This window comes from Pelophylax lessonae, assembly GCF_965119305.1.
Source record: "Pelophylax lessonae genome assembly, chromosome: 8".
Lineage (NCBI taxonomy): Eukaryota > Metazoa > Chordata > Amphibia > Anura > Ranidae > Pelophylax > Pelophylax lessonae.
In genome coordinates, this window is record NC_138775.1 from 114,831,384 (window position 1) to 114,857,124 (window position 25,741).

Genomic DNA, 25,741 nt, shown 5'->3' on the forward strand with positions numbered 1-25,741 from the left:
CTCCGAAAACGCGTTGGGTGAATACCCGGGGGTCATGTGGTCCATGTTCTACTGTATAATGTGATTTATGATCTAGCTTGCCTCTACAATTTTATCCATTTTGTATAACATTTTCAATAATGCTTATAAAATTTTATTTTGTGCGTCCTTGTAAAATTAGTGCCTAAAAAGTCCCACCCAAGGGGAACCTTGTTTTGTATTCTACAATTTTGGGATGTGGCACACATGGTATCACTCCACATGAACAATTAATTTTGATATCTGTTAGGGAGAGTAACCCTATTTATTCGGTTTACCATTCTCATCGAAAGTTAAAGAAAATCCCAAATTTTGGGTTGATAGAACAGGAAAAGGAGGGGAACAGCTCCCATGGAGACACTAGTTCAGGAAAAAGAAAACGCCTATAGTTAAACTCTCTGGTAAATGATTAAAAAAAAAAAAAAAAAAAAAAAAATACAAAATATTAAGCAGCTTTTTGAGTGTGTATGACAGCATAATTGTAAATACAATACATAAAAATATCAGCATACCACATTTAACTCCAATGGAAGAACCAAGAGCTTCAAACTGTTCAGAAATCTGAAAAGCCAGTTCTCTAGTTGGTGTCAGAACCAAAGCATACAGCCTCTGAGGACCTTCCAGCAATGTCTGAAGGATAGGTAATGCAAAGGCACCCGTCTTTCCAGAGCCAGTTTCAGCCAAACCAATAATGTCACGACCTGTGATGAAGTAAAATAAAAATGCAAAATGAGTCAATAACTGTCAATTAATCAATAGGCACTACCATTCACAGGAAGTGTACAGTAAGAAGCACTGAGTTGTAATGTTTAGAAACACAAGTATACATTAGTCCAAATGTAATTTATACAGTATATGCATTTATTTTCATTATAGTGTACAGCCTAACTCAAACAATGACAGGTAGCAGATATTGAGCTGCAATAATTCTGTAGCTTAGATAGGTTATAAAATGAACCAACCTACATTTTGCACCTACATTTTGCACAATGTAGGGCAAGGGAAAAAGTTTACGTTGATTAAAATGCACATTATCCATCACTGCCCTGCCACTCTGTTTAGCAACGAGTTAGCCCAAAAATAACTACTTGGAGCAAAAAGGATTCAAAGGTTTCTCTTGCTGTCCCCATGTGAAAACAAATGCATGGACCACACCTAAGAATTAGTAAACAGCAATAGGACACATTTTTGCTGTTGGATTAAATCGTTATCACTAGAATAGGATGTGACCCCTCAAAGAGTTTTTGGCAAGAGTCAATGCTTCTAAATCAAAATTAGCCAAGTAAAGATCTGATGTAATATTTGTAAATATACAGAAATTAGTAAAGTAGGGTGCTGTAAGGGTAGTAATAATCATGTGAAGAAAATATGTGTAGAATATAATATAATCCGACTTAACAGTGGTATTAAAACCGTGTGACAAAAATAGACTGACGACGCCTAGTGATGGTGAAATGAATGGAGGTCTGGCTACCATCAAAACCTCCTGTTGACCACTGCGTCCTATCCAGCTACTCCGTGGAACGCACGCTGATCGCAGTAAGGGGAGAGACTGATTCTGTGTGTTCGCATGTGGGATACATTACTAGCCATTTGGTTCAGGCACCACTTATGTAAGCTGCAAACCATTCGTATTTTGTTAGGAGTATGTTTTAAATAAACAGCGTTGCACTATTACTCTATTTTTTTGCCTTTGTGTACATGTTATTGGCCATTGGAGAGGAGATTGGGCATTGGAGTGGATAGTGCTATTTTAAGAAAGATGTTTGGACGCCTTAGGGGATCCGTATAAGGCTTTGTGATACATTGGACCTGGGGAGTGCATTTATTTGTCATTTCACACAGTGGAGCACAACAGGGATAACTGGATTTTTGACTTACCGTAAAATCCTTTTCTCTTAAGCTCATTGACAGATGCAGATTCCATCTCTTGATATCCTTAGGGTATTACTGCCCCCTACAGGAGTAGGAAACTAGGCAGAAAAAAAAGTTCTGGCTACACCTATGGGCAGTCCCAGGGGGTATACCCTCTCTCTCCCTGCTATAGGATGTCAGTTATGTAACAAAGCAGTGTCAGAGAAATCAAACCAACCCAACTCAAAATAGAGGGGCGGGTCCTGCGTCTGTCAATGAGCTTAAGAGAAAAGGATTTTATGGTAAGTCAAAAATCCAGTTCTCTGTCGCTCATTGACAGACGCAGATTCCATCTCTTGATATCTGTAGGGACGTCCCAAAGCAGCGCCATAAATGAGGGGTGGGATAACAGAAAAAAATCCAATCCATTAGGCCAAAACAGAGCCAACCAGAAGAACAGAGGACTCATCGAAACAAGAAGTTGAGACCCACCTGAAAAAAAAAAAAAAAAAACAGAACCCGAGGTAGACCAAAGGTTCCCTCAAACAGCAGCCAGCAAAACCTTGCGGCCAAAAGAGGCATCCGCCGATGCCATCACATCAACCTTATAAAATTTAGTAAAGGTATGAACAGACGACCAGGTAGCCGCCTTGCAAACCTGAAGCACCGACACCTGATAGCAGAAGGCCCAGGAAGCACTAAGAGCCCGAGTAGAGTGCGCCTTAACAGGGAACGGAGGAACCCGACACCTAATAGAATAAGCCTGCACCCCCGTCTGCCTGATCCATCTGGAGATGGTCGCGGCAGACGCAGGCAACCCCTTTCTAGGGCCATCCATGATCACAAAAAGCAAATCATACTTACGAAAAGAGTCAGTAGCAGCCAAGTACACCCTGATTGCCCGAACAACATCCAAGGAGTGCAACGCAAACTCCCAAGGATGACTGGGCTTAGGACACAGGGAAGGCAATACAACATCCTCATTCAAGTGAAAACCGGAAACCACCTTAGGAAGGAAGGAAGGATGGATGGATTGGGACGAAGAACCACCTTATCCCTATGAACCACCAGATAGGGGGAACGACAGGACAACGCAGCCAGTTCCGACACCCTACGTGCAGAAGTGATAGCCATCAAAAAGGCCACCTTCTGGAATAAGGTAAGCAAGGAAATCTCCCTAATATTTTCAAAGGGAGATTCCTGGAGAACCGACAACACCAAATTAAGGTCCCAGGGCGGCAAGGGTGAGCACACCGGAGGAGCCAGGTGCTGCACCCCCTGGATAAAATTCCGCACCAGGGAATGAGTGGCCAGCTTCTGCTCAACCCCCCATTGCAGTAAGGCCAAGATCCGAGCCACCGAGTAAGAGCGTGGAGGAACCCCGAGGGACTCCCACCACGCGATAGAAGACTTCCACGTGCAATAATAGATCTTTCTAGAAGTTGCTTTCCTCGCTTTAAGCAGAGTAGGAATAACTGAAGCAGACAAACCCCTGTCCTTCAGCACCTGGCTCTCAACAGCCAAGCCGTCAAAGCCAGCGACCGTAAAGCAGGATGGAAGATCGGCCCCTGAGACAGCAGATCCTCCCTGAGAGGAAGTCGCCAAGGAGCGTCTGCAACCAGCCTAACCAAGTCGGCGTACCAGGCCTGATGAGGCCAGTCCGGAGCCACAAGGATGACTGGAATTCCTTCCGCCCTCTATCCTGCGCAGAAGCTTCGGCAGCAACTTGAGAGGAGGAAAGGCATACAGCAGCTGATACTGCCCCCACGGAGCAACCAGTGCATCTGTGGCGTCCGCCAGAGGATCGTGGGAGCGGGCTACAAACCTCTGCACCTGTTGAGCTGAGATGCCAACAGATCCACGTCCGGGGTGCCCCAACGAAGCCACAACTGGTGAAACACCTCTGGATGAAGAGACCATTCCCCTTGATCCAAGGTCTGACGGCTGAGAAAATCCGCCTGCCAATTTTCCACGCCCGGAATGTGAACTGCGGAGAGAGCCAGAACAAACCGTTCTGCCCACCGAAGGATGCCGGCCAATTCCACGGCCGCCAGAACATTGTCCATTGGCATTGTCCGACTGAATCCGAACCGGGCAACCCCGAAGACGCTCGGTCCAGTGAACCAGGCAAAGCCTGATCACTCTCAGTTCCAACACATTTAATCAGCAGCCTGGATTCTTCCAGGGACCAGAGCCCCTGAGCAGACAGCCTGCTGAGAACCCCTCCCCACCCGGATAGACTGGCATCCGTGGTGACAATCGTCCAATAGATCGGAAGAAATGACTTCCCCTGACTGAGCATCGGAGACCGAAGCCAAACCAGGGACTCCCTGGTCCGCTCGCTCAGCCGGATCCGATTGTCCAGGGAATCGGGATTCCGGTTCCATTTGAGAAGAATCTCCTTTTGGAGGGTCCGCGTATGAAACTGAGCAAAGGTTACTGCCTCGAAAGATGCCACCATCAGTCCCAGAACCCTCATGCAGGTCCGAAGGGACAGCCAGTTGGTGGACAGTAACAGCTGAGTCGCCGACCGTATCTTCTGGAGTTTCACCACAGGGAGAAACACCTTGGCCAAGGACGCGTCCAAAGTCAGGCCCAGATAGTCCAGCCTCCTGGAGGGAACCAGGGATGACTTCTGCAGGTTCACAAGCCACCCCAACTCTTCCAAAGAGGTCATGGTGATCTCCAAGTTTAACAACAGAGCCTGCGGAGACTCCACACGGAGGAGGAGGTCGTCCAGGTAGCCAAGAACCAATATGCCCCGCTGTCGCAACAGCATCAGAACTGGGGCCAAAACCTTTGTGAAGACCCGGGGAGCAGAGGCGAGACCAAAGGGTAACACCACAAACTGATAATGGTCCTCTCCCACAGCAAAGCGCAGAAAATGCTGATGTCCTGCGTAAATGGGAACGTGAAGATAGGCATCCTTGATGTCTATGGAGGCCAGAAAGTCCCCCTGATGCAGGGAGGCCACCACTGTGCGAATGGACTCCATCTTGAATTTTTGCACCCGGACAAAAACAATTGAGCGCCTTTAAGTCCAGGATTGGACGCACCTTGCCCTCTTTCTTGGGCACTGTGAACAGATTTGATTAAAAGCCCCCAGAACTACCACTCCCTGTTGTAATAAATCCTGCACTGCCCCCAACAGAGCCCTTAGGCGATCCGGGGACAGTCGCACATTGGAAGGGAAGAACCACACCAGTGGAACTGATCGAAACTTGTAACCCGACCGTATGACCTTGTGAACCCATTTGTCTTGAATCCTGGAGAGCCACGGGTCCGTGAAACGGCGAAGACGCCACCTCTCCCCCCCACCGCTGATATGGGTGGGGGCGCACCTTCAGGCCGAAACACACTTATCCTCAGGTCTGGAAGGACCGGATTTTTGCTTACCAGACCAGGGTCTCTTGAAAAACCCCCCGGGGGGGCCTTGGAGGGCTTTGCCTTGTCACCCGCCCCGGAGGAACGAAAAAACTTCTTGTGAGCTGAAAAGGAAGGTCCCCGTCTGCGACGAGGTTCCTTACCCTTGGCAGCCTGCGGGAGAAAGGTGCTCTTGCCCCCAGTGAGACCCTTGATAATCTCATCCAAGGTAGCACCAAACAGGCGATCCCCCTGAAAAGGGAGATCAGTCAAGGCTTTTTTGGAAGCCTGATCCGCCAACCAGCACTTCAATCATAGCATGCGCCGGAGGACCACCGCCGAGAATGACACACGCCCCAGCAATGGAGCAGCATCCAGCGCAGCGTCACAAAAACTGTAGCCCCTGCACCATCTGGTCCGGCAACTCCGCCACGGCAGGGGGGAGAGTTCTCCCTTCCAGGTCACGGCGTAACAACTTGGCCCATTCCGTCATTGTTTGCGAAACCAGAGCAATGGTAAACACTGGTCTGAAGGCCGACCCCGCCAGGGAGAATATAGAGCGGGACAAAGATTCCGCCCTGCGATCAACCGGATCCCTAAAGGACGGGGAATCCTCCAACGGGATAACAGTAGCCTTATTTAGCCTGGAGACCGGCGGATCCACCGAAGGCGGCACCGTCCATTTCTTAAGGAGGGACTCTTCAAAGCGGGTAGCACCTAGCAATCCGTTTGGGCATCCCAGGGAGTCGTTTCGGACGGACCCACTCCTTCTTCATGATATCGTCAAAGCATTTGGGAAAAGGGAACACCTTCCCCACCCTGGAAGGCTTGCGAGTGCCAAAGGCAACTTCCGTATCAGTCGCATCCGCAGGGGCAACCTCCAGCTTTAGGGTCTCCCGGACAGACACAATCAGTGCGTCCACCAGCGCCTTGTCTTGCGCTATAGCGGAGGCAGAAAGGTCATCCTCACTATCAGGAGACGGGGCGAGAAACAGCAGCCCCAGAGGAGGGACCCGCATCAGCAGTGACAGGCTCAGAATCAGAATCTGAGGCATCAGACGAGACAGGGGTAGGCGGGGGTCGCTTTTTTAGCCCCCCGTCCCTGACAGGCCACCTCCACCCGGGACACAAATGACTCCAGGATCACCAAAAGCGCATCAATGGTGAGCTGGGGACCGGAGGGCCCTGCGGCCACCTCAAGGGGATGAGGTGGGGACACATGTGCAGCAGGGTCCATGGTACACCAGGGACCATTATGACAAAATGAAAAAAGTTTTGTTTTTTTTTTGTTTTTGTTTTTTAAATGTCACCCAGCGCTACAGCGCCCCCCAGTGGCCAGGCAGCGTGCCTAGAGACCCCCGCAGAGAGAGAAGAGAGACCCCCAAAAGGCTCACCACACGATGCACCAGAAGTTCAAAGGACTGCTCTCAGCGCTGTCCACATGAAAAGGAAGTCCTGTGGAGCGATCTTCCCGGGTCTAGGGACGCCTCCAGCAACTCCCACTGCAGCCCAGCTCTAAAGGACAACGAGCTGGGTGTACCAAGATGGCCGCCACCATGAGCTACACGAGGCAGGCTACAAGAAAATGGTGATCGATCGGCAGGTAGGCCCTGGGGAGCCAGGGAGGAAACCCCCCGCACAACAGCCGTCCACACCGTCGGGACCCCCCACCTCCCGCCCCCTTAGCGGCATGCACGCACTGCCAAGCCACCCCACACACACACGCAAGCACCCCCCCCCACGAGGGGGGGATAGGGACACCACCGGAGGGGGGGGTACAGGAACAGAGGGGAACCCAGAGCAATGGGGGTCCGACTGTCCCAGGGAGGGGCCCACATCCACCCCAGAGTCAGCCATGAGGGAGAGGGGGGGAAACATTTACTCACCATACCTGAACAGAGCGGGCGCCACTCCAGACAAAACCCCTCGCCGCCCAGTTGGGGGGGGGGGATGTCGGCCAAAAGAGGCCCTGCGACTCGGTCCCGACAGGTCGTATGCGACTCGGCGGGACGTTTAACCCGCGGGCCAGTCCCCGGCCAGTGGGACTATGTCGCGGCCGAACCAGCGCGGAGCTAGGGCCTGCATGCGCTCGTAGGCCGGCTGGGGTGACCACTGGATCTCAGCATCCAGCCCGTCACCCAGATCCGGCATAATTGCTTGTAGATCTCACAGGAACAATTTGGAGAAAAAAAGCTAGCTAAAAAAAGATTTATCTAAAAAAAAAAAAAATTGCCAGTACCAGAGATCCCAGCAAGGAACTTAGGTCCTTACTCCTGACTAGGCAAAAAAAAAACTGACATCCTATAGCAGGGAGAGAGAGGGTATACCCCCTGGGACTGCCCATAGGTGTAGCCAGAACTTTTTTTCTGCCTAGTGTCCTACTCCTGTAGGGGGCAGTAATACCCTACGGATATCAAGAGATAGAATCTGCGTCTGTCAATGAGCGACAGAGAAATGAAGAATTTTATGCGATATTGATTGTGGTGACTGAGTGAAGAGCACTATCTATTGTTATCACATTTAGTATCACAGTTTTATTTGCAGGTCTAATAGTTGTGACCATTACATCTGGATTTGACTATTTTGAATCTATTTTTGTCACACAGTTTTAATATCACTGTTGAGTTGGATTATATCATATTCTACACATATATATTTTCATCACATAATTATTACTACCCTTACAGCGCCTTACTTTACTAATTTTTGTATTAAGTTTAAAGTGATTCACATTTAAAAACGGCCAGCAGTTGGTGGTTACTTTTGTTGGATTGGCGCCTTCAATAGGTTACATAAATTTGTAAATATAATAATGTTACACAATGCCACACAATATAATAAAATCCAACAATTTCTCCAGATGTACTGTACATGCAACTATTAAATGTATATTAAATTACTTATATCCAGAAACCTCTGCATCCAAAAAATTCAAATGTATCTCAATAATAATGCATGTCTCCTGTGCATTCCATCCACATACAGCGTGAAGTACAGGACTTTTAATGCCTCAATAGCAGCGATTGATGAGCATTACTACAGTAATTTCCAGTAAAAGATAAAATCTCCAGCGCAATTAACGTTATTTTACCTTACAACTACACTCAGATGACACTTGTTCTTGGCGTTTGTGTTCTTATCATTGAGATGGCTTCCAGCTCTTAAACAGACTGCCTGGAGAATTGATTTCTCTCTTCTGGATTTTATTGGAACATATATGTACTATGTATGGAACCTGTGATTTCCCTATAGGCTGCTTCTATCACTCGAGCCATTTTTTAAGTGTTTATATATGTTTTTTTCTTTATTGTGTACTCACACTTGAGTGTTTGCACTAAGGACTTTTTTTTATTTATTTTTTTTACTAGTTTTTAGATCAGTTAATGGCCAGAAAACCTAGGATAATTTAAATTTCCAGCCATAACCGACCAAATTAGAGAGTAGTGATAACTTGTACTCAATTAACTTAGAGCTTTACATTCATGTTGGCCAAAAACATGTCACTTTTTTTTCATTAAACCTAGTGGGTTGAACAAAAGAAAATGATCTGATCCCCAATACACCTTGAATGTGTGGAATTGTGTTCTGACAGTGGGAAAACGTCCCCACCACCAGAATACACATCAGTGCTGCAGGCTACAGCCAGCAGTGGTGATTAAGAGGAAATAGTCAAGCACAGTGGTTGTACAGAAGGTGATCGGAAGATCAACTGTACAACCAGTGTACACACATGGATCAAAATTCATCCAGTCCCTACTGAACTGGCCAAATGTCGATTCATGTGCAGCTTTAGGAAGGCTAGCTTTCCTGACAGACTCCATGGCAGCATATGTATGGATTAACCTCATCTCCTCTCCAATCCTATAGGACCCCGCTCGCCTAAATTTTTGCTCAGAGCCAGAGGCCTCGTTACTTTTTGATCCTCCTCCTAAAACTAAGGTGAAGTCTTACCATAGTTGAAGATATGGATGACCCAGGCCTGGCGGTGTGCATGCAATGTCATGGAATCATACGGTGTCTCTCTCAGGAGTCCAGCGATCCCCAGCCATTAGCAGGGTGGACGTGGGAGATGTATTCAGTGCCATGAAGAGCAAATAGCCTGGCCATTGGCAGGTAAGCAGCAGTCTGGCCAAATGTCCCAGCTATTAGTGGGAGACCATAAAACGCCCTGAACGTGCACAGTAACAGCTTCCCAGTTCCAGGCCTGGTCGTGGGGTGCCGTGCTTGGTTATGTATACATTTATAAATCCATGGCAGCAGTTTTATGTTTTTGTCCGTTTTTTTTACCTGGCTCTAGTGTCTTCTGGCCTATAGCTGCTGGAGCGCATCTGTGTTCCATCCCACCACTATCTTCCAGCCTGAAGTCCTTGGGTTAATCCTGCTCAGGGACTCTGGGCATGAGCGCTGTGGGCAGCGGTGGCTTTATAATGAGGAAATTTTATCAGTGGTCAATACTGTTGATATTGGGATTTGTACATTTTAACTTATAGGTGTACTGACTTGTGTTGCCAGCAGTTTAGACATTAATGGCTGTGTGTTGTTATTTTGAGGGGACAGCAAATTTACACCGTTATACAAGCTGTACACTCACTACTTTACATTGTAGCAAAGCGTCAGTTCTTCAGTGTTGTCACATGAAAAGATTTTATAAAAGATTTACAAAAATGTGAGGGGTGTACTCACTATTGTGAGATACTGTATATGCTCTGCTTTAACACCCTTGTGTGCTGCCTGTGTGTGATCCTGTTATGGCTCTGTGCAGGTTGGCAGATTGTGCAGTTTCACACTGTGGGTGTGTCACTGCACCCCACCATGGCCAGTCCTTGCATAGCAGGTATGAGAGTGTGTGTTTAACCTTTTACTTTGTTCCTTTTTTTAGTAAATTCTTCCATGTCAGATCGACAATACTCGGCATGAGATGACAAAGACCTCATTAGTTCAGAGCATCAACATGCTTCTTCTGGATCTAGATGCCACAGGTCACCGTCGAGGTCCAGGCATAACAGGAGAAGCTCTGAATCCTCCTCTAGGCACCGCACCCACCGCCATGTCAGCCACTCCGAGGAAGGAACCTGCTGGGGATGCAGGACTCAACTGTGTTGGCCATGCTAAGCGTGGGCAGTGAGAAAAGAGGATGGTGATATTCAGCAAAGGAATCTCTGGTGAGACGCATGATGCAGGAATCCCTTAAAGAGTGGGATACAAGCCACACACAAAAGTCCCACAGCCATCAAGGCATGTTCTCCAGCTAAGGATGGTCAGGAAGAACTAACTGTCCCAAACAAGCCTCAGACCATCAAGGCCTCAGACCATGAGGCAGAGGGAGAGGAGATTCACTTTGTCCTTGTGACACCTTTGGTCAATGCAATTAAGGGTGCATTTACATGGGTAGAGCCTGTAGAGTCTCCTGCAAAGCAAAGGAAGTTCTTAAAGATTCTCTAGAGAGCATTCTAATCTCCATTCCTTTTTTTCAAATATTTTATTCAAAAAGAATCGGGAGTTTATACATATTAAGTTTAACTGGTGATTAGTACATCAACTTTACAAAATCAGACAATGGGATAAAGATCAAATCATCTATCACTATACATTAAAAAAAAAGATTTTTTGCTAATTGATCTTCCCCTTTCTCACCATAATAACCGTCCGAGTCTCAATTTAAATTTGACCTCCCATTTTATTTATATATTATAAAAATAAAAAATTCAGACCAAACAAAACCGTAAAAAACCAAACCTAACCAAAAAAAAAAACACCCCATTAAATGACCAGCGATGGATAGGACACCCTCTTTCCTCTTTTTCACCCTTTAGGCCCTTCATCTTCATATCAACTGGTTGTAAGATGTTTACCCTCATCAGAAGTAATAAAATAATTCCATAAACCCCATATTCTATTTTTCTTGTTTATTTTGTGAGGAAGCGATTAAATCTTCCATCCTCCTATTATCTTCTACCTTTCGTATCCAATCGGGGGCCTGTGTTCTTTTCCAATAACCAGGGATACAAGCCTTTGCAGCATTTAATTAATGAGGGATGATAGACCTCTCATAATTACCATTACCGGAATATTAGACACATGAAGCAGGAACAGAGCCAGGTCTTCCTCTATTTTATAATCTGTAAATTTCTGCATTATAATTCTCACCCCTTGCCAGAAAGACTTTATACCAGAGCAGGTCCAGAAGATATAGTACAGTGTGCCTACCTCATCCTTAAATCTGTCTCCCTTGGGTACCACCTATGTAGTCTCTCGGGTGTACTTTACCATCTTGCTATGATCTTATAGTTCATCTCCTGTGCTCTAGTACACCGAGGACTTAAAACGCAAACTTCAATATCCTCCGGTCCTGCTCGCCTGTGAGATTACAGTTTAGATCTGTTCCCCACTTTCCCACCCAGGACAGTTCCAACTGATCGATCGAATTAACCAACAGTCCATACAAGATCGATAAAGTGCGCGATAAACTCCCCAGCTCCACATAGTATTGCTCAAATCTTGTTAGCATATTCCCGAAACGTTCCCGGGTTCGTTATTGAAGTCAGAAAGTTAGGCAATTGGATTGCATGCCAAAAAGGTAGATTATATGGCCCACCCCTATCTACAAATTTTCTACCAAAAATCCCTAATTTCTACTTGGATTTTTCCCCTTTTTTTACACAACAGGTAGATTCCCCCCCCCCTTAATTATTTCACCTTTTTTTGTTTTACCCTGCACAATGGGGGTAGATTTTTTTTTTCACAGTGTATATGTCTGTGCGATGTTGTGGAGTGATATTTATGGAAAGAGAGAGAAAGAGAGAGAAAGAGAGAGAAAGAGAGAGAAAGAGAGAGAAAGAGAGAGAAAGAAAGAGAGAGAAAGAGAGAGAAAGAGAGAGAAAGAAAGAGAAAGAAAGAGAAAGAAAGAGAGAGAAAGAGAGAGAAAGAGAGAGAAAGAGAGAGAAAGAGAGAGAAAGAGAGAGAAAGAGAGAGAAAGAGAGAGAAAGAGAGAAAGAAAGAGAAAGCGAGAGAAAGAGAAATTGAGATAGAGAGAGAGAAAGAGAGAGAGAAAGAGAGAAAGAAAGAGATAGAGAGAGAAAGAGAGCGAAAAATAAAGTATTGGCTTCTCTATCTATTATAAAGAGTAATACGTTATGCACCAGAACTTTTAGAGCGGGCTGGGAAGAGGAGGAGTGATGGGAGGTGTGCCAATGGTCCCCTCCTGAGTACTCCTCCATTTAGGGTTGCACACAATTGGCAATTAAAAGTGCCGTGTGAGATAAGGATAGAAAAATTATCCGAAAAGACAAGTGGGAGAGCCGGTGCCTATTGGGCCCCGGCTCCTCTATATCGCCAATTTAGGTTTTTTTCCTTGTGTTTTTTTTTTTTTGGGTTTATTTTTTTTGTGACCAGCGATATCTTAAAATGTGAAAGGATTGAATATCAGACATGTGTTAGCTGACCTTAAAGGCTTGAAAAATAGCACCGCATATTTAGAGGAGACATTTCAGGACAGACAAATTACCTTTTCTTAAAAATAGTTGAATGATACACATATGGGAAGAATCTAACACACAAGCCAAATCACGAGGAGTCTCTATACTTACAGCAAATAGTGTCCCTTGGACCTACCAAGATAGTAAATATGATCGTGATTGTAGATTTGTATTTGTAAAAGGGACTAATAGAAGAAATACAGGTAACGTTAGCTACACTCTATGCACCTAATTGCCCGGCAAGATATATTTATTGCTAAGACCTTATGAATTTTTCAGAAGGCCAATTAATTCTAGGAGGAGACTTTAATGTGCCTCTTATACCTGCAGTAGATACCTCCTCCGGGACTACTACACTCATGCCTGGAATTGGTAGGCGTATACTAAAGTCATTGCATAAAGCTCAATTGATCGATGTTTGGCGTTTACAGCATCCTTCTGAAAAAGAATATACATTTTACTCAATGCCGCATAAAAACTATTCTAGAATTTACTTCTTTGCTATACCTCATGCTCAGTTACAGGCAGTAAAAAAACTCAGATATTGATAGGGTTACTTGGTCAGACCATGCATTAATTTCAATAATATACAGTGACAACGAATTCCCTACATAAACAGCGTTTCTAGAGGTTGAACGAGAGTTTATTACAAAAAGAAGAGGTCCTGCTGGATGTCTCTGGGGGGAGCTGTGAGCCTTTTTTGAGATAAGTGATCAACCAAACGGTCATTCAGGGATCTTATGGGAAGCCCATAAGACAGTGATAAGAGGCGTATTAATTAAGCATGGAGCACGTATTAAAAAGGAAAGGAAAAACAATTATTAATCACTTCTGGGAAAACTCAAAACATTGGAAACAGATCATAAAAAGCACCATCAGTAGTATCAATGACAGAGCTTGCTATGACTAGGAAGCATATAACAGACTTACTACAACTTAGAGCCAAAAGCAGCCCTACAAACTTGTCGCAAATTAAACTATGAAGTGGGGAAAAAATGTGGAAAAACTCTAGGCTAGGTCTGTGCAAGCACAGAAATGAAGATCCTACATCTCTCATAGTGTCTCCTGAGGATATTATGAAAACATTACCAATACAAAATCACAGGAGTTTGAGAATTATTCTACCTCTTTGTACAATTTTAAAGAAAAGCCTCCCTCTCAGCAAGAAATTGAAAGTTATCTGATACAATCACAACTACCTACAGCTGCAAGAAAAAGTATGTGAACCATTTGGAATGATATGGATTTTTGCACAAATTGGTCTTAAAATGTGATCTGATTATCATCTAAGTCACAACAATAGACAATCACAGTCTGCTTAAACCAGGGGGGGGGGACCTAAGGCCCGGGGGCCGTATGCGGCCCTCAAAGTCATTTGGTCCGGCCCCCCGCGCAGCTGAGTCTGTGTCTCTCAGCTGATCTGTCAGAATGCAGCCGATGCTTCCTGTATAGTTCTGTGAGTGAGTCACAGGTGCAGTGATATCAAATGCACTCTGCCTGTGACCATTACAGGAAACATTGTCTCTTCCTCCAGCGTGTCGCCGCTGCTAACCAGCATTTCGCGCCAGCAGCACACAGCAGTACCAGCTAGAACCAGCAGTACCAGGCAGAACCAGCAGTACCAGGCAGAACCAGCAGTACCAGCCAGAACCAGCAGTACCAGCCAGAACCAGCAGTACCAGCCAGAACCAGCAGTACTCACAGCAGTACCAGTCAGAACCAGCAGTACCAGCCAGCAGTACCCACAGCAATACCTACAGCACAGTACCAGCAGTACCCACAGCAGTACCAGCCAGCAGTAACCTCAGCAGTACCAGCAGCACAGTACAAGCCAGCAGTACCAGCCTGAGCCAGCAGTACCAGCCAGCTGTACCCACCAGCAGTACCAGCCAGCATTTCTTTTCAAAACTTACCACCACAAAGAGTCGACTGCGCTCCAGACTGACCGACGCAAACCTGGAAAACCAGATTTGAGTAGTCATCAATACCAGCTAACATCACACACCTCACCAAAGAGAAGCAGTTGCAGTCATCACATTCGGGGTGAGTTAATTAAATGTTTAAACCAAATAACAGGCACATTTTTAAGTTGATAAATTTTAAGTTGATGATTTTATAAATACCCAAATGGCCCTTGGCAGAAAAAAGGTTCCCCACCCCTGGCTTAAACTAATAACACACAAAGAATAAAATGTTGCCATGTTTTTATTGAACACACCATGTAAACATTCACAGTGCAGGTGGAAAAGTATGTGAACCCCTAGACTAATGACATCTCCAAGAGATAATTGGAGTGAGATGTCAGCCAACTGGAGTCCAATCAATGAGATGAGATTGGAGATATTGGTTACAGCTGCTCTGTCCTATAAAAAACACACACCAGTTCTGGGTTTGCTTTTCACAAGAAGCATTGCCTGATGTGAATGATGCCTCGCACAAAAGAGCTCTCAGAAGACCTACGATTAAGAATTGTTGACTTGCATGAAGCTGGAAAGGGTTATAAAAGTATCTCCAAAAGCCTTGCTGTTCATCAGTCCACGGTAAGACAAATTGTCTATAAATGGAGAAAGTACAGCACTGCTGCTACTCTCCCTAGGGGGTAGCCGTCCTGTATACATGACTGCAAGAGCACAGCGCAGATGGCTCAATGAGGTGAAGAAGAATCCTAGAGTGTCAGCTAAAGACTTACAAAAGTCACTGGCAAATGCTAACATCCCTATTAGCGAATCTAGAATACGTAAAACACTAAACAAGAATGGATTTCATGGGAGGATACCACAGAGGAAGCCACTGCTGTCCAAACAAAACATTGCTGCACGTTTACAGTTTGCACAAGAGCACCTGAATATTCCACAGCAGTACTGGCAAAATATTCTGTGGACAGATGAAACCAAAGTTGAGTTGTTTGGAAGAAACACACAACACTATGTGTGGCGAAAAAGGAGGCACAGCACACCAACATCAAAACCTCATCCCAACTGGGAAGTATGGTTTGGGGCTGCTTTGCTGCGTCAGGGCCTGGACGGATTGCTATCATCGAAGGAAAAATTCCCAAGATTATCAAGACATTTTGCAGGAGAACTTAAGGCCATCTGTCTACCAGCTGAAGCTCAACAAAAGATGGGTGTTGCAACAAGACAATGACCCAAAGCATAGAAGTAAATCAACAACAGAATGGCTTGAACAGAAGAGAATACGCCTTCTGAAGTGGCTCACTCAGAGTCCTGACCTCAACCCGATTGAGATGCTGTGGCATGACCTCAAGAAAGCGATTCACACCAGACATCCCAAGAATATTGCTGAACTGAAACAGTTCTGTAAAGAGGAATGGTCAAGTATTACTCCTGACTGTTGTGCATGTCTGATCTGCAACTACAGGAAACGTTTGGTTGAAGTTATTGCTGCCAAAGGAGGTTCAACCAGTTATTAAATCCAAGGGTTCGCATACTTTTTCCACCTGCATTGTGAATGTTTACATGGTGTGTTCAATAAAAACATGGCAACATTTCAATCTTTGTGTGTTATTAGTTTAAGCAGACTGTGATTGTCTATTGTTGTGACTTAGATGATGATCAGATCACATTTTATGATCAATTTGTGCAGAAAACCATATCATTTCAAAGGGTTCATATACTTTTTCTTGCAGCTGTATGTTATCTAAGGAAGATCGGGGGTCTCTAGAGGCTCGTATTTCCCTAGAAGAGATCCAGCAGGCATTGAGGTCAATGAAACCCAGGAAAGCACCGGGCCTGGATGGACTGACAACACAATATTATCATACATTGTTCCCAATTTTTGGAAAAACTGTATGATGCAACGGATTTAGACGGATCTCTAACCAGGGAAAAAATAACCGCTCATATTGCACTGATATTAAAAGACGGCAAAGATACATCTGCTTGTAGTAGCGTTCGACCAATATTTCTCCTAAATGTATATTTGAAAATACTTACTAAGATCTTGGCAAATCAATTTGCAAGGTACCTACCAAATATAATACATTTAGATCAAGTAGGCTTTATGGCATTGAGAGAAGCGACAGACAATACTACGAGAGTTCTTAACCTGATCCATGTAGTGAATGAGATAAAGACCCCCTGTGTAATATTGAGCACCGACGCAGAAAAGGCATTTGACCGGGTCAGTTGGTCTTTTCTGTTTTCGGTGCTCAAGTATATTTGGCTGGGGAATTCAATGTTGGATAAAATAGCCAGAGTTTATTCAGACCCGATAGATAAGAGTAAAAGCGAATGGGATTTTATCAGAGCCCTTCCTGATAAAATAAAAAAATGGTACAAGGCAGGGATGCCCGTTATCACCCCTTCTCTTCGCCCTGTCTTTGGAGCCTTTTTTTATGCAAGGTCAGCCTAAATTCTGACAGGAGTAATAATAGGGGGAAGAGCAATATAAGATTTCAGCATATGCTGAAGATTTGCTATTTTCATTGACCAACCCGGGAAATTCACTGCCAAATCTGATACACAGAGAGAGAGAGAGATGGTGAGAGAGCTAGAGAGAGAGAGAGAGATGGTGAGAGAGCTAGAGAGAGAGAGAGAGATGGTGAGAGAGCTAGAGAGAGAGAGAGAGGTGGTGAGAGAGCTAGAGAGAGAGAGAGAGGTGGTGAGAGAGCTAGAGAGAGAGAAGGAGGACAGACAGAGATAATATATATATATATATATATATATATATATATATATATATATATATATATATATATATATATATATATATATATATATATATATATATATATATATATATATATATATATATATACATACATACATACATACATGTACCCATTTATTTTATCACTTCTAGTAGATCACGGGGTTTATATGCACTTTAATAAGTGTGAATTTAACAGTGTTAGAATTATTTCCTTTATTATTATTTATTCAAGCAAGCGCTATAGGTAATCCTATATAAAACTCAAAACTTTGCAATTGCAGCAAGACGGGGAGAACCGCAGCCGCCGGAACAACATTAGGCTGTGGGGCCTCCTGGAGGGCACCCTGGGTCCTGACCTTAAGGTGACCCTCATTGCTATTTTTAACAAGCTTCTAGACCTTGCCCCTACATAGGGCATTGAAATTGACACGAGTACACAGAGTCCAGGCCCCCCGCAGTGCTGGAGTGGACCACCCGCGTGATGTCTTGGCCAGGGTCCATTTTTACTCCCTAAAGGAGGACAATATGCAGCGGGCCTGGAACCACGGACCGCTGGATTTTGACGGGGCCACCATACGGCTCCTCCCGGATTTCTCACGCCTCACTCTGCGGATGAGGGCCATGCTGAAGCCTCTGCTGGAAGTGATTCGCACCGCGGACCCCACGTACCACTTGCCACCCATTTCATTTAGTGGTCCTGAAGAATGGGAACTTTTTTGCTCTCAAGTGGCCCGACCAACTCTGAGCTGTTCTCCTTCCTAGAGACTCCCCCGGTCCCTGACTGGCTCAGTAACCCCTGGAGTCAAGGAGACCTCCCCCTCACCTCAACGTCGCCGGAGACGCTCCAGATCTGCTATGAGAAGGGACCCCGTCGAGGCCCCGGCCTCCCCCGAACTGTAGATCGCTTTCCTCCTTCTGTTGGCCTGATGGCTTGCCTGGTGCCCCCCCCCCCTGCTGTCATCTTCCTCCCTGTCCCCCCTTTTGTTGGCCTCCGCTGTACGGTAGAGCCAGATCCCGGGCATTGGTGGCCGTGTGTTGACCGCCTCGGCCTCACGTTTCACTCCCTCCCTATGCTTGTGTCATCTTCCCTTGGCTAAGTGCCCGGCTCTCCTGCCTAGGTCACTTTGGACTTGCCCTGCTGACTCTTGGGAGGTGGTGGGTTGTTGGGGGGGCTGGGGGGATACGGGGCATGTTGTCTCTGCAGAACTACTGAGGTCCAATTTTTTCTTGGTGCATGTATTTTGGCTTTATTGCAGTATTACCTGGCTAAGGGGTTCCAGCTTTGTTGTCCAATTTGTGGGCTGGCACCCCCTTATCACGTCTCCATCCTACTTATAGAGTTTACTACCTCCACTTCAACACACTAGGTAGTGCCTTTTCTGGTATACAGCTCTGACCTTACTTGCTTTCGCTGGTTCTCTCCGATTTTCGTGCAGTCAGTACAGATTTCGACAGGGAAAAATCTGATGAGCAAGTCTGGGAATGCTCAGTGAAGAAAAAACACAAAGAAAACAAACCAACACATGACATCACTTCTGAAGAAGAATTTTGTTGGCCGAGAAAATAAGTGTGCAGTCTAGGCACATTCCAATCAACAAAACACAACTTGGACAAAAGTCGGACGATCGGTCGGCCGATAATCGTTGCGTGTGTACGAGGCATAAGTCTAAGAGGGTGAGCATCCTCCTCCGCAAGTCTATGCCCTGGACCTTCAAAGCAGGAACTGGCAGACCCCCTAGGCAGATACTTGATGGTGAAGGGAAGTGTTAGACACGTTATGCTCACTCTGCTCAATGTTTACTTGCCTAACTCTGACCATTTATAATTTTTTTGCAGCACTTGACACCGGTTGTCCTGGGCTTTCGGGAGGGGCACCTCGTGATGGGTTGAGATTTCAACTACGCCCCTGAACCTCTCCTTGGCACATCCAAGGGGACATCCCATATCGCCCTACGCACGCCTACGTCCACTGAAGCTCTCCTTCCTCGACCTGACCGATCCTTGGCGCCTGATGCATCCAGGTGAGCGTGACTTCACTTCGTACTCTGCAACGCATGGCTTTTCTAGGATAGACCGCATCCTGATCCCTCAGAACGACCTCCATCTGGTTACCTCCCGAATAGATTCCTTCTCCCTCTCAGACCACATGCCAGTCCACATCATGATCGATTAGGACTGCGGGCCCCCTACCTGGCGTCCTAATGAGTCGCTTCTCCAGGTCCCAGAAGTGCGGGTAGAAATCGATATGGCGCTGTCCAATTACTTTGCACACAATACCGGCTCGCCCCTCTCCCCCTCTGTGGTATGGGGGACTCACAAGTGCGTTGTCTGGGGGGGGCTTTCATTCGTATTGGTGCTAGGCGCATGCGGGAGCAGGAGGAGGCGATTGCTATCCTTCTGGCGCGGGTCAAGACCCTCAGTGGACTTCACAAATGTTCCCTGGCGGCGGAACATCTGCTCCCTCTCACCAGAGCGAGGGAGGAGTTGAACAACCTGCTGTTCCAAAAGACGGTGCGGGGCATGGCATGGGCTCGGAGACACTTCTACGAATTTTCTAACAAGCCTGGTGCGATGCTGGCTCGGGCACTACGGGGACCGCGGAAGCGAACCCATATCTTCCAGATACAGACGGCGAGCAGCCGTACAGTCCATACCTCGGCAGACATTGCAGACGAGTTTCGTTCCTTCTTGCACTCCCTTTTATAACCTTGCTCCTCTCGGCCGATCCTCGTCCTCCCCTGGGGGGCTGGGAGCGGCCAAGGCCTACATCTGGGAATCGGGTATGCCCTCTCTCTAGGCGAACAGGCATCCGATTTGGAGGGCGAGATTACAGAGGATGAGTTGTCTCTTGCTCTCGCACAGTCCAAGCCCCTCAGGGCGCAAAGCCCAGACGGGTTTACATTGCCCTATTATCAACAGTTTCTCGCTCGCCTCAGCCAACCCCTTATCTCTAATGCAGTTCGGGAGGGTGGCCAGTTACCCACTGACACCCTGCGGGCCAACATTACCGTTATCCATAAGGAGGGGGGGGATCCATTGTCGTGCATCAGCCATCGCCCCATCTCCCTCCTTAATGCGGACCTCAAGCTGTTTGCCAAAATCCTTGCGAGCCGGCTCCTGCCCCTAATATCACACCTCGTGCATTTTGATCAGGTCGGTTTTGTGCCGGCCCACGAGGCCACCCTATCACATATGGGCCTAGGACCCCAGGTGATGCAATGCATTCTGGCCCTTTACTCCTCTCTGACTGCTGCCGTCCGAGTCAATGACTGGCTTGCGGACTTTTTTCTGATATCTAACGGCACCCGTCAAGGTTGTCCACTGTCGCCCCTAATTTTTATACTGACACTGGAACCTCTCCTTTGCAGGTCCCCTGACATCACGGGTGTTCAGTTAGCTGAAGGCCACCACAAGGTGGCCACCTACGCAGATGACCTGCTCTTTTTTGTCACTAACCCGATCGTTTCTTTCCCAAACATCCTCTGCGCTTTTCATAAATATGGTGCACTCTCGAATTATAAGATCAACTTGTCTAAAATCGACGGCACTTAACATCTCATCCCCGGCTCAGGACTAACGGTCCCTGTGGGCCTCTTTCCCTTTTCCACTGGTCTGAGGGGTCGTTGACTTATCTGGGAGTCCGTATCACAGCTGACCCACTTGACCTCCACCGCGTGAATTTTCTGCCCCTGTTGGGGACTATCAAATCTGACCTCCGCACGTGGCAATCGCCGACGCTGACCTGGTTCGGGCGCTGCAGCGTGCTGAAAATGAATATTCTACCCATGTGAGGAACGCTTATTTGCTGGGATGTTCGCCACGGGCAATTTGAGGTGTGTGGAGGCCAGACTCCTGCCCACGGACTATGGGACTATGGACCATTGGAGTTAATGCTACTTTGGACTCAAATCCATGTCACCCCAAGATACAGACTCTAAAACGAAGATCAATGTTACAGGCCTAAAGCTGCCAGTTACAGCAGAGGACTTCTCCACTCAATGAGAGACTAAAGAGATGCTAACGACGTCAAACTCAGCCATTATCTACTGTGGGGATGTGTATTGACATTGATCATGAAGTATTTTGGAAACTGAGACGGGACGTCTACAAGCCTACGTCTTCTACTTTCATCTGTCTAGAGGTGATTTTGTATTAACACTTCTAGGAATACGTATTCGGCTTTGTTTTGGGGGCTTGTTGTTTGTGGAGTTAATTATGATCATGTTGCAGTCTCATTCACCTATTATCTCTTTCCAGATGGCCAAGGTATGTTCACTATGTTCTGTATACAATTACATTTGCAAAGGATAATGAAATCAAACACATGAGACTGTATATATTGGAAGTGAGTTGTTGAATAAATTGTCTTTTTTTTACCCTCTTCATCGAACTTAGGCTGATGTTTGGGGGGAATTGAGGGTCCAGGTCACTGCATCACGTGAGATTCTGGAGACCTAAGACAGAAATAGTTGGTCCAAGTATTGGGGATCTGTTACAACCCAGACTACTCTACGTCTTGCAGGCCCTGCCGATAGCTAACCCCCTATCCTTCTTCCACCAAACCCGGGCAATGTTCAGATCTTTCATTTGGGCCTCTAAATCTCCCAGGATCCGGTTGCAGACTCTGTCTCTTCCTAAAATAAAGGGGGGAGTGGGTTTTCCGGACCTACTTCGGTACTATAGGGCCTCGCATCTCATGAGAATCCTTGACTGGCAATGCAATGCGGACGCCTAATGCTGGGTCAGTTTGGAAGTGAGTGCAGCGGGACAGCCCACACCCCTGGCTCCCTAGTCCTCCTAACCCTCGCACCCCATCCTCTCTCAACCTCCGATTAGGGCCCCCTACGAGAATCCCGGCGCATCCAACACCACCCAATAATAGCGCCCACGCAGTCCCCACTCATGCCGTATTCGGCAACCCGGACTTTCCGCCAGGTTGCACGAGTGCTAGGGTGCACAGTCTGGCTCAGGTTGGAAGGACCTGCCTTCTCGACTTCTGAGAGATGTGCCCACCCCTTCAGAAATTGCTGCTTGGCCCGGGACCTCCCTCGACCCACTTAGCGTCTGTCAGCTGCGACATTTCCTCCTTTCCGTCTGGAACAGGGGTTAGGCCCCGCGCTACCTAACCCCGCTTGAAGCCATGTGTAAGGACGGGGGTCCCCCCCCCCCCCCAGACCCCCAGACATGCCCTCTCACTTTTTTACTTGCTCCTCTCTAACGCGCCCGGGGAGCACCATTGTGTTTCCTGCACCACTGGGAACAGGATCTCGACATTTCATTGACGCCCGTGCAAACTGAAAAAATGCTGACGCTAGTCCATAAGTCTTCTATGTACTGCAAATACCAGGAGGTGAGGTATAAAATCCTAACTCTGTGGTACAGCGTCCCCACGGTGCTACATAAAATGGATGCCAGTTGTCCCGATAGGTGTTGGCGGTGTGGCTCGGAGGGGGGGGGGGGGGGGGGGACAATGCTCCATATTTTCTGGGCTTGTCCCTCACTGTGAAATTTCTGGAATGAGGTCGCCTCAGTCATCAAACAACTCACGGAGGTCGAGGTGGGAGACGATCCTGCGCTGTGTCTTCTCCACCTCACCAGGAGCCCAATTCCTGAATATAAAAAGCCCCTGACAATCTGGCTTCTCAATGCGGCTAAGGCCTAAATCCCTGGTATGTGGAGACACTCCCAACCGCCTACTCGTGAGATCTTGTTCTCTAAAATCAATGAGATCCATCAAATGGAGGAGCTGACTGCCACCCTTAGAAATACAGAGGAGCAGACATGGAACCATTGGATGCCATGGCTGTTCTTCACTGGCACCGCGGCTTACCAGCAGGGGAGGGCTCCTGACCTATAGCGCCACAGTGAGTATGCTCTGCCTGTGCCGACCCTCCTCTGTCTTATCTTCCCCCGCCCTGTACTTGCTACTTCTATCTCTACCTACTCTCCCCTCTTATCTTCACTCTCGCTTAGGTTACCCCGACCTTTGGGTCACCTCTCTACTGCAACCACCCAGTATGCCTACCTCTCCTGTATATAAGTCCCGTCCTTTTCAGGATGCTCGGGTGAGAGCCCCGGCTGCTCTAAGTTTGCACGCCGTTTTGTAATCCTATTATGCTTCAAATGAGCCGAGTGCTCCCACGTCGTTTGAAATGTTCAATTGTTAATGTACAGTACCTATGTTTTTGATGCTGCTTTTACTACTATTGTTTACCAAGATGGCACACTCCTATATATCTGCTTTCTTGTAGCCGACTGTCCGAATTTTTTCTGTCTGATTGTGCTGCTGTTGTATTTTGGTACTTTGTTTTTTCAATAAAGAGATAAAAAAAAAAAAAAAAAAAAAAGACGAAGATAAGAGACACCAGACCCAACAATGCAGATGAGCTGAAAGCCACTATCAAAGCAACGTGGGATTCAATAACAGCTCAGCAGTGCCACAGGCTGATCGCCTCCATGCTGCGCCACATTGATGGATTCATTCACGCAAAAGGAGCCCCGACCAAGTACTGCGTGCATACTAGATTGTAAATGGACATATTTTTCAATAAGCCAACATTTCTGTATTAAAAACACTTTTTTTTATTGGTCTTATGTATTATAATTTTCTGAGATACTGAATTTTGGGTTTCCACTAGCTTTAAGCCAGAATAATCAAAATTAAAATAAAGAAATGCTTGCAATAGATCACTCTGTGTGCCACATCTATATAAAAACATATGTTTTATTGAATTATAAATGAACTTTTTGATGATATTCTAATTTTATGAAATGTACCTGTAGATTTACTTATCTATTGTAAATAAATTCAACCCTTATTTTAAGAGATAGTTGTCCTTTATTGGAAACTGGACAACTCAAACAGAGCACATTTTCAACCTTTCTTACCTCATCCACACTGCAGGTTCCCATAAGGAACCAAACGTACCCCTCATGGTGGGTATACCCCCGAAGAGGTATTTAGAGTGTCTGCCTTTGAAATGAACCACGGCCCAGGATATGTGCAACACCCTGCAACTAAATCCACATGTTGCACTTTATGCTAAGAGGAGACACTAAAGCAGGATTCAGTGCATGTCAGCAACATACATAATTGCCCTGCGTATTCTGTGTGGGGTCTGAGTATAGTCCCCCAAGGCTCTGCCGAGGAGTCAACTATCAGTTGTAGCAGGGACTATGGAGGAATCATCTTGGTGGGTTATTGTCAGAGCAAAAAACCTCCATAGTAACGCAAGTTTCCTTCAGTAGAAAAAGGAAGTCCATTACCCAATGACAAAAGAAACTGAGGCTAGCTTTCTTAAAAACTTAAAAAAATATTAAAATGTTATGCCAGACAGATTTGCTCAACTTGTACGAATATATGCAACTATAATTAACCACTTACCGCCCGCCCGCCGTCATATGACGGCGGGACGGTGCGGCTATTATCCTGGGCGGACGTCATATGACGTCCGCCCATTCAAGCACGGCAGGCGCGCGATCGCGGGCGCGCCGCCGTGCACTGCCGGTGTCGGTGTGTCCCCGGGACACAGCCGGTCACCGGCAGGGGGGAAACAGCCAATAGGCATGGCTGTTTCCCACGTGATCGGCTGTGTTCCAATGACACAGCCGATCACAATGGAGGCGGCCGGGAGATGACCGCGCATGCGCGATCGGGAGCGCGCAGCGCGGTCATGTCGGTGGCACTGTGTTCCGTAGGAACACAGCTGTCACCGGCAGTAGTAAACAGTCACTGACAGTGACTGTTTACTATGTGATCGGCTGTGAATCCATTCACAGCCGATCACAAAATGTAAACAAAGAGCAGTAACTCACTGTTACTAGCTCTTCTCTCCTCATACAGCTTCCAGTATGAGGGGAGAAGAGCTAGAAATAGTGAGTTACTGCTCTGTACACATGTAAAAAGTAAAATCACACTAAAATCACACTAATAAAGGTCCCCACACAGTCCCCAGCCCCCCCCAATGTCACCTGTCACCCAACAGTCACCTCATCAGTGCCCAGAAATTGACACCCATAACGTTCACATGTGAGCGCAGCGTTCGCGGGCAAAATCACCACGATTCTGCCCGCGATCCGGAAATCATTGCAAATTGCGGGACGCCTGTGCGTTGCCCGTGATTTGCAATAGCACCCCAAACGCTGTGCGATGTTGCCGCCATTTCCGCCTGCCGAATCGCAGTAACATCGCGCAAACATCGCATGACGCCCAAAAAAGTACAAGAGTTTCTTTGGGGCGTGATGCGTTGTTTGCGTGATGTTACCGCGATTCGGCAGGCGGAAACATCGCACAGCGGGCAACGCACAGGCGTCCCGCCATTTGCAATGATTTCTGGATCGCGGGCAGAATCGCAGTGATT

At 46.7% G+C, this 25,741-nt stretch overlaps 1 protein-coding gene across 1 annotated transcript in view; it reads right to left on the minus strand.

Annotated features, from left to right (window-relative positions):
- Window positions 1-25,741, minus strand: part of DDX47 (DEAD-box helicase 47) — a gene marked incomplete at its 5' end in the record, with an annotated part of 626,288 nt that overhangs the window by 542,982 nt on the left and 57,565 nt on the right. Inside the window, one exon of the mRNA XM_082265706.1 lies at window positions 531-719. Coding sequence (XP_082121832.1) covers window positions 531-719 — 189 coding nt within the window. The remainder of the gene's footprint in view (window positions 1-530; window positions 720-25,741) is intronic.